Here is a 10,110-nt window from a genome sequence, read left to right on the forward strand (position 1 = left end):
AGCAAAGCAGGTAAAGTATTTTTGTATTTCCTGTTTTTGGATATATATTTATGTTTCTGCTCTTTTTGGGATTCAAACGAAATGATCATAATGATGATTATAGTTTTTACTACATGATTCTTTGTGTCATTTCATAGTTCTGATGTCTTCAGTTTTGATCTACAATGTTTTATAAAGATAAAGAAAAGCTTTTATATTTGTGAGCTGAGACATCTTGAGATCTTGTTTTATGCAGATTTTGTTTCACAGCTGAAAAAAAAAAAACACATCAGACAAAAGTTGAGTCACATTTCTTTTAATTAAAAAAGAATCTGAATCACAAAAGTTCTCATTTTCAACAAATTATAACAAATATTTATAAGAAACTAGCTGATACTCAGCTGCTTTTATATCTATAATAAAAAAAAGACATTTAAAACAGCAGAAACACCAAAAACCCTTCAAGAACAAAAAAAACACAAACATGATCGATTAATGGTTTGGTGTCATTTTACAGATGAAAGCAGGAAAATATTTAGAAAACACTTTATTTTACACGTCTGTTATTTATTGATCATTTCCTGAAAGTTTCTTGGAGGAAATTGAAAAAAAATCAGAACTAATTAAAGTTAAACTGTTTTATTTAGTTTGATTAGTTGTTCACTTTATTTAAACTGAAGCAAATATTTATCATAATTTTTTTACTGGAAATTTTAATCTTCATAAACGTTGAACTGTGTCTCTCTGCATGTTCACTAATCGTCATAATAATAATAATAATAATTGATTGTATTTTTCCTTCAATCAGCACTAAAATAAACGATTCTTTCCAGGAAACTTCCAGATAAATCATTTGGATTTACAGACCTGTAAAAGAAAGTTTCATCTCATTTTAAACTTTATTTTTCTCCACATTTCCAGCGTTTTCCCGCCTCATGTCAGTAGGTTTCAGTTTAAAGTGAAGAGAAACTCTGTTCTCTTCTCTGATTGGCTGGTCCGGCGGCGCCTCACAGACCAAACTGTGTTAATTCACTTTCACACTTTTACTGAAACACCATCAGAATATTTGATCCGACTAAACAAACTCAGGACAGTTCAGGGTTGAGCTCTGAGGGAAAAAACGCCGGACTGTTCCTTTGTGATGTTTAACAGAGCTGCTCTGTGATTGGCTGAGGCCTCACAGGGGTTTGGGCAGGCTGGACACCTCCTCCACACACTCGTCGTAGGCCTCCTGGTAGTCCTCGTGAGGTTTGATCAGGATCACGCAGGTCGGCCTCTTGGAGCCGGCAGACGAACCCAGATCCTGAACAGAGACATGAAAAAGGTTCATAATGTGACCCTGAGCTCAGGGAAGCCTCTGATTGGCTGAGAGGTTGGACATGTAACATGTAAACAGATCAGCAGCCGTCACGTGTAAAGACGACACCAGATCAGTCCGTCGAGAATTAACGTCCAATTGATCTTAATCAGAAACTCAGAAACATGTTCAGACCTTCCTGACAAACTTCATGTTTTAGGTTTCTAGAGGATCAACAGTGATGTCATGATGTCTGTCTGTACAGCAGCGCTAACGGACGAGCTAACAGACGTGCTAACAGACATGCTAACAGGTGTGCTAACAGACACGCTACCAGACGTGCTAACAGGTGTGCTAACAGGTGTGCTATCAGACGTGCTAACAGGTGTGCTATCAGGTGTGCTATCAGACGTCCTAACAGACGTGCTAACAGACGTGCTAACAGGTGTGCTAACAGACGTGCTAACAGGTGTGCTATCAGACGTGCTAACAGACATGCTAACAGACGTGCTAACAGACATGCTAACAGGTGTGCTAATAGACATGCTAACAAACGTGCTAACAGTTCATTCAACGTGACTTTTCATGGTGACAATTTGCCAAAAAGCAAACAAATATCAGACAAACAGAAGTGACAATTCTGTTAATATTAATATTAGCGAACATGGTTCTTATATCTTTGAAGCAGTGACATTCTCCTCCATTCATTCATTCATACACACATATTAACTCTGTGGTGAAAACCTGCAGACATGCAAACAAACAACTCAAACTATTTCTACTGCGTGAAACTCTTTGTTTCATAAATACATCCTGAGAACATTTGATGTTCACTTCATGTGCAAACTGACGGTATTTCTGAGCAGCTGAACTCAGTCGGCCATGTTGTTATTTCCAGGATAAGACGTCGTGCTTCTGCTTCAACACTTTATAGAAACCGTTTCCCAGCTTTTATTTATTGTATTGATGACAGGTGAGATGTCAGCGGTGTCTCAGGTGTTGCGGTCGACCTGCTCGGCGTCTCAGACTCACCACTTTAGAGGGGATGTAGGCGTACGGCAGGTTTCTGTCCTCACACATGACCGGCAGGTGGCAGTAAACGTCGATGGGCAGCGTGTCGCCGGCCAACACCACGATACTGCAGAGACACACGTCACACGGTTGTTTACATCAGTGACATACAGTCATAAAGTGACAGAACGGTCCTTTAAAGTGAAGTTCAAACATGGCCGACTCACCCTTTCTCTCCTTTGTTGATGAACTTCTGAACTTCTTTCACTCCTCTGCGGATGTTCTTCACTTTGGAGGCTGAAGTGACAAAAACATACAGATCCAGACTTCAGTCTAATATCAATCTAATATCACAGCTTCTCATCTTTAAAGCTTTAACTATGATCGATAAAACATAAAGACTGTTGCATGATTTCTGTTGACATTTCTATGATCGCTGTAACATCTGCTGATACATCAGAGTGTGTTTAAACCTGAGCAAACTGAATTAAATGTGAGCAGGAATCATTTATATTTATATATAAAGCTGAAGACTCATTAAACGTGATGCAGGATCATTACAGCTGCGAGCACGAGGCTGATCAACTCATCCATTCATCCAAACTGTGGCTCAATGAAAAGGCACAAAAACAGCCAAAAATCTCCAAACTGTGTGTATTTCCATTGACAGAATATCCGCCGGATCAATCAGCAGAGTCTATAGATTCTAACAACATCTCATGTCTCGACTTACAGAGTGTTTAACATCTGCGGATATGCAAGAAAGTCTTAAATCTCCCGTTTTTTAAAAGGGAGTTTTGTGTTTTCGCCATAAAAACATCAGAAATGGAATGAAACTGCACACAGCAACAAAACTGGACTCAATCCTTTTTGTTTTTATAAGTATTAAAAACGAACTAATGAAACATATTTCAGGATATTTCTTCTATATTTCTATCAGCTGGCAGCACGAGGCTCAAACTTGATCCATTCAAACGTTTTCTGACAACATTTCCTACAAAATTACCAAATATTTCCAAACAGCAGACATCTCAATAACAAGATATAAGCCGAATTAATTACATTATCATTAAGATTAGTAAAAGATCTCAATTAATTACCTAGAAGTCTCATAACATCTGCTGACATGTAAGAGAGTTTAACTTTGTTTTTTTTAACCGAGTTTGGCATTTTCTCCATAAAAACACAATAAACTGAAGTAAACCGGCTCATATCGGCGCTGTTTAGCAGCTAACGTTTGATTTTGTGTGTTTACGGATTATTTTACCCTTTTTGACGCATTTGTAGAGTTTCTTGCTGAGTTTTTTGGAGGCCAGCGGCTGAGCGATGGGGTTCATGAAGGCGATCAGCTCCTGGTAAGACTTCTCGCTGCCGGCGGCTGCTGCTTCCTCCCCGTCAGCAGACACCTTCTCCTTCTTCGTCTTCGTCATTTCTGATCGAACTTATAATAATCAATACTCGGTAAGTTGTTGTCTGATCTAATATTCACGTTACCCGGTCACAACATGCACAGATACCGCACGTGTTCGAGTTTCTTCTTCTTCTTCTTCTCCTTGTTTTCTGACCGGAAACTGAACAGCGCCGCTGGCGGCCCGGAGGGTAAAAACAGCTTAAATATATATAATAAGAAGATACACAAATATATACATTAAATATCCTTATTTAAGCAGGTAAAAGTCTCACTGAGATTAAAATCTCTTTACCGAGAGAGGGAGCAACATCAAAACTGTAACAACAGTAAACACAAACAATACAAACACCAACACAACTATTCAGTTAATATGTTAAACAAGGTGAAAATACAGTTGTGATGCATAAACAGGAAGTAAAGTAGCAGTCCGGCTGCAGTGTTTCCTCCCTTTATCTCCTGATTTTATATCACTCTGTTTATTTTATTTCTAATACCCTCATATACATGATTTATATTCTTATTGTTATGTTTTGTGTGTATTGTCCGTTACAACATAGAAAATACAAACCACAAAATGATATGAAAATGAATAAAACAGATAATATGAGAGCAAAATTAAATAAATAAATAACAACAATATATACTACAATAAAAAAACACTGCATCCGTTCAAGAGTCTCAGCAGCGTTTTTGTCAATGAAAATAATGACAACCTCCATATAGTTTTGATATCTTTGACAAAAACAGGAAATGAAGGTTAAACTTTGATAAGATTGGATGTATTAATGTCATATTTCGTCCACACTTAAATCAAAAACCGGCGAAAAGTCTCCAGTGTTCAGTTCAGAGTTTGTTCCTGGCAGCAGAATTCATGTTTCCAAGGTGAAGAACGAACTCTGAACCTTGACTTTTAACCCAACGTAGACGAGAAATCCTTGAAAACGTTGATAAATTCAGATACTTGAACATCTTCATTTATAAACAGGGCAACTCCACGTGCTGAGGAAGATCATGTGATATAACCGAGAGCTCCAGAACTTTAAGATGAGATTATATACAAATGTAAACCAATGACAACTTTTGCTCACTTTTTCTTGTTTTTCTCTACTTTATTCGTTTCTTCATTTTTTTTTTCTTCATTAAAAATATTCTGAGTAAATAAGATGTTTTTTGTGAGTATTTTATTGTGTATAAAGATAATTAAAATATGTAACTAGTGTAGAAAAAATAACTGCAGTGATGTCAAATCAAAAAGTATTAAAACAAATATTTGATAAATATGACAGAAAACAGAGAAATTACAACATGTATGATAAAAGACATTCAGTAAACATGTTTACTCATTCAGGATAAACAACCTGTTAATTAACACACTTCACTTCTGATTATTGGTATTGATTATTGATTAGTTACAGAGAAGAATCTGACGTTCAGCCTTTTAAAGGTGCAGTGTGTAGAATTTTTGCAACCTGAGTCCTAAACACTGGTCCTTTAAGTCGTGAGTCTGTTTGGGAGCAGTGATGTCACAGTGATGATGTCATCAGCTATGGATGATGTCACCCAGCACAGCGGGGAGCTTCCTCTTCTTCATCTCTCTGGACATCTGACACCAGACGCAGGACAGGCAGAAGGTGGAGCACACACAGTCGTTACACAAGCTGCCCTGCAGACACCACACAGACCATTTCATCATCAACAACAACAACAACAACAACAACAAAGACAGAGATAAACATGTTTCCACACATTCTGACAGTAGATATGAAGACTTGTGTCCTCACCTGGATGCCGTAGCGATGGCGTACGGAGACCCTCATGGACATGGTGATGGGCGGGATGCAGCCAAAGACGTCCAGCATAGGGAGACAGAGACTCTCACCCAACTCTCTGCTGGTTTTGCAGGCGAAGCAGGGAAAACACCAGAATGCAAAACAGCCTGCAACAAACAACATCAACATCAACATCAGGAAGAACACACAACAAACAACAACACAGAAAACATCCTATGATCATTTTATTGACCTACAATAGACTATAAGTCAGTTAAAGTCAGAGAGTGACCATTCTGCAAAATGAGCACATTTACTTTTTGTATTTGTGTATATATTTGACATCATGGAAACAAGTATTTTTACTGAAGTGAAATATCTGCGAGCTTCAGGCCGAGCAGAACTTCATTTAACATTTTCCATTTAATCTTCAATTTCATTTTCTATTTTCAGACTTTCAGTTATGAAATCCATCTCACATGTTCGTCTTTAACAGTTTGTTTCTGATTGGTTCCCTGCAGGGATCAATACTGAGTCCACATGTTCAAACTCTTCAACAGCAACAATTCTGGATCAAACTGTGACACATTTGCATAGTTTTCACACAGAAAGCGTTCAGTGACTACAGCCTTCAAATGTCCTCAATACTTTTCTCATTCAAACACAAACAAGCAACAAAACATTTGACATGTTTACATCCTCACTTCCAAACTCTTCAGTTTATGTTCAAACACTAACATGTATTCATACTGAAATACATCTATATTCAACCAAAACACAAGACGAAAGCTTCCTGCTGCATTTCTATGACTCGTTCCTGTAGATACACTGTAGTACGTTCTATAGAGAGCTACACATCTGACTGTATTTACACTATATACACATTTATACACTATCAACCATTAAACTACATAAACACAATATACACATTTATACACTATCAACCATTAAACTATATAAACACAATATACACATTTATACACTATCAACCATTAAACTATATAAACACTATATACACATTTATACACTATCAACCATTAAACTACATCAACACAATATACACATTTATACACTATCAACCATTAAACTATATAAACACTATATACACATTTATACACTATCAGCCATTAAACCACATAAACACAATATACACATTTATACACTATCAACCATTAAACTACATAAACACAATATACACATTTATACACTATCAACCATTAAACTACATAAACACAATATACACATTTATACACTATCAACCATTAAACTACATAAACACAATATACACATTTCTACACTATCAACCATTAAACTATATAAACACTATATACACATTTATACACTATCAACCATTAAACTACATCAACACAATATACACATTTATACACTATCAACCATTAAACTATATAAACACTATATACACATTTATACACTATCAGCCATTAAACCACATAAACACAATATACACATTTATACACTATCAACCATTAAACTACATAAACACAATATACACATTTATACACTATCAACCATTAAACTACATAAACACAATATACACATTTATACACTATCAACCATTAAACTACATAAACACAATATACACATTTCTACACTATCAACCACTAAACTACATAAACACAATATATCTGTGTATTGGTAAAGTTCATCATGTGGACTCAGTGTTGAACTGTTCAGGGAACCAATCAGAAACAAACTGTAACTTGTGTCCTGATATTTTGTGCTCCAGTAAAAAGACTCCCTGACTGTCTTCCTGTTGACAGTAAACTGCTCAGCGTACAGTCTCTCATGTCGTGGCAGCAGTCACAGATCCCTGAGGCCCACTCAGCTGCGTCAGAGGAAACCAGAGCCTGAGGCTGCCGCAACACCGGCCGGCTCATCCTGACACACAGAAACACACAAAGTATCTGCGGCTCAAACACACACATCAAATATACTCTGTACATCTGCATCATTAACTGACCCCAGAACAGCACTTACACCTCATTTATTCACTTTAATCACTTAGTTAATTGTATTCATGTTTCTTAACCTCATGGATTTTATTTGTCCTTTTTTAAAAAATCTATTTTATATTTTACTCTATTGTATTATTATTTCCTATATTTTAATTACATTTTCATTATATTTATTTCTCATGTGCATTAGTCTCAACTCAATAACTTAAAGAAACAAATATAAACCTCACTGGACATTTTCAGTTACCTTTTACACAACAATCCAATTATAATCATACAGCACACTGAGCAAAACAAATACACAATAAATAATAATATGAAACATAGAACATGTGAAGCTGTTCAGCTCATGTTTGACCTTCAGGTTGAATCTGAACTGAATCTACATTCATCTTTACTTTCTATAAGGGCGTAAAAACATAAAAGCTGATAAAAACCAGAGAAAGATCAAATCTTACCTGTGTTTGTCTGACTGAGAAACTGATTCAGCTGCTCTGATTGGACGAGGACGTCTCTCAGTGAGACGAAAGGTTTCTGATGAACCCGCCCGACCCGTCTGACCAGATGTTTTTACTTTTTTATGGTTTTGTAGGAGAGAGCGAGATGTGACGTCACACAGACTGAACATCACAGACACTTATTCTAAAATGTGATTACAGATAGGAGTGTGGTTCCATTAAATGTTAAAACAGCTTGCCATAGAGGCTCACATAGTTCTTAGCTTTGAATCTACTGACATTTACACATTTTATTCAGACATCATCATCATTTACAAATACACATTCACAAACATCTTCATGGATGTACAAAGAGCCAAAAGCCTTTGAATGATTTCTGAACATCATTTCACAAATTCCTGAACAGTGCAGGATGGTGTTGTAGTTTGTCACTCTGACCAACAGAGGGCGCTAATATTCATCAGCATTTATCATCGTATCTGTGTCAGTATGAACCAAAGGAATAAACAGTGACACCTGCTGGCTTGAATCACACATGACAGCTGAGTGCTGATGATGCACAACTTATTTAGAAACAGTCAATGAACAACAGCTGTCAGACTGAATGTGAGCTAAACACATTAAACTGACACTTTAAACAGTCCTGAAACTGTCAAATACCTTCAATCTACTATATGAAATTAGATATGAATTAACATGCACACACACAAAAATAAATGGAGAAAACTAACATCAGCTACTGATCATCATGAACTTTATTCTCTACACAGGAACTAAATAAACACTCCAGAGAAAAACTAGCTTATATAATGTGACATTGATTTTATATTGATATAGTATAAAAATACTGAATGAAGGTTTGGCAGCAACATAAACTTTAGTTTCTATTGCTGCAGCTCTTAGCTTGGTTAAAATACTGAATATCATCAATGGAAAGATGTTTTCAACAGTTTGTCTGTGATATAGTTTAGAAAGATTCCAGAGAATATTATTTAATGACTTTTATTAGCTGTTAATCACTAACCATACCACCTGTGAAACAAAGTCTCCCTCACTACCAGCATGATACTGGTTATTAAAACATGCACCAGTTTAAATGTGACTGAATGGGGCGACCCTTCATACTGACACTAAACTTCTCTGACAATGAATAAAATGTTTTACACAAACAAACTCAAGACTGTTTGAAACCGTTTGAGCTCATTTGATGTCAAACTGTCAGAACATAATCACATGACTGTGTTTAAGTGCAGTTAGTGACGTGTTGAAAGCTGATAAAATGTGTATCTGTCAGGTTGGTGAGCTGTTGTTGACTTGCTAGCTAGTGACAGTGTTCCTAATATAACTGCAGCACATTTTACTGTTTGATGAACAATAAATTCACTGCAGAACATCTATTAAAACATGGTTTACTTTTACTGCTCAACATTAAACACAACTAAACAGCATAACAAACAGCATGATGAAACCTGTTGCTTACGTTACCTTTAGATGCTGAAAATAATTTTCATCAAGCTGATGAGTGAAGGTGAAATTAATCAGCAGCTTCAACCAGGAAACCAAACGTAGGAAGAACAAACATGTAACTCACAGCAGGAAGATTTCAAATGTCAGTTGCTTCACAAACAGTCTCAACTCTGAATTCAACTTTAACTGGAAGTGACTGTAAAGAAATATGATCCCAGCACAGTGCTGACCTTTGGAATAAAGAACCTGGAACAGCTAAAGTCAAACATTGACAGACTGTATAAATCCTCATCAGATTGATTTAGTCTTTATTGTCCATTTGTTCTCACAGCCTGGAGGAGGTGCAGCTGAGGATGTTTATGCAGATTCGGCAGCGCAGTGCAATTTTAAAACACAATCTGCAGTGTGTCTTTTGACATCAACAGATCTTCTATTAGGGGTTTAGTCTAAACTCGAGAGTTCAATAAAGAAAAGCAAAGAAAGAAAACGTCCACTTTAGTCCAGTGAAAGTTGATCTAATCTGAATCTGATAAACTGAGTGTGAAATGTCCTAAAACAGCCACCGTACAATCAGATTAATAATAAGCGTAGACATGTGGGAGCAATGAGAGACTGAAGAAGAACACAAATACCTTCAATATAACAAACAAACATGTTAACATGCCATCTTATTACAATATTACAATGCAGAGAAAACAGTTTTCTTTGTTCTCAATGATTTCACATCTAATTTAAAGTCATT

General features: G+C 36.3%; 2 protein-coding genes across 4 annotated transcripts in view; both read right to left on the reverse strand.

Moving 5' to 3' along the window:
• Positions 1-279: 279 nt before the first annotated feature.
• On the reverse strand, positions 280-3,853 carry nhp2 (NHP2 ribonucleoprotein homolog (yeast)). Its single transcript, XM_067609034.1, has 4 exons — positions 3,555-3,853; positions 2,515-2,584; positions 2,309-2,414; positions 280-1,282 (listed from the first exon to the last, which is right to left on the reverse strand). The coding sequence occupies exons 1-4, from the start codon at positions 3,715-3,717 to the stop codon at positions 1,157-1,159; spliced, it is 465 nt and encodes a 154-aa protein (XP_067465135.1). The 5' UTR covers positions 3,718-3,853; the 3' UTR covers positions 280-1,156.
• A 1,012-nt stretch (positions 3,854-4,865) lies between these two features.
• Positions 4,866-10,110, reverse strand: part of LOC137196192 (cornifelin homolog B-like) — a 31,949-nt gene continuing 26,704 nt past the window's right edge. Inside the window, exons 1-5 of one of the 3 annotated variants that reach the window (XM_067609045.1) lie at positions 9,493-9,621; positions 7,902-8,016; positions 7,266-7,366; positions 5,480-5,634; positions 4,866-5,361 (exon numbers count right to left, since the gene is read on the reverse strand). In XM_067609045.1, the coding sequence (XP_067465146.1) occupies positions 5,239-5,361; positions 5,480-5,634; positions 7,266-7,365 (378 nt within the window). In that variant the 5' untranslated portion in view covers position 7,366; positions 7,902-8,016; positions 9,493-9,621 and the 3' untranslated portion in view covers positions 4,866-5,238. Of the gene's footprint in view, positions 5,362-5,479; positions 5,635-7,265; positions 7,367-7,901; positions 8,017-9,386; positions 9,622-10,110 lie in introns of those variants that run through there. The other 2 variants (XM_067609043.1, XM_067609044.1) reach the window with 2 other exon arrangements.

Source organism: Thunnus thynnus, chromosome 13, assembly GCF_963924715.1.
Source record: "Thunnus thynnus chromosome 13, fThuThy2.1, whole genome shotgun sequence".
Classification (NCBI taxonomy): Eukaryota; Metazoa; Chordata; class Actinopteri; order Scombriformes; family Scombridae; genus Thunnus; species Thunnus thynnus.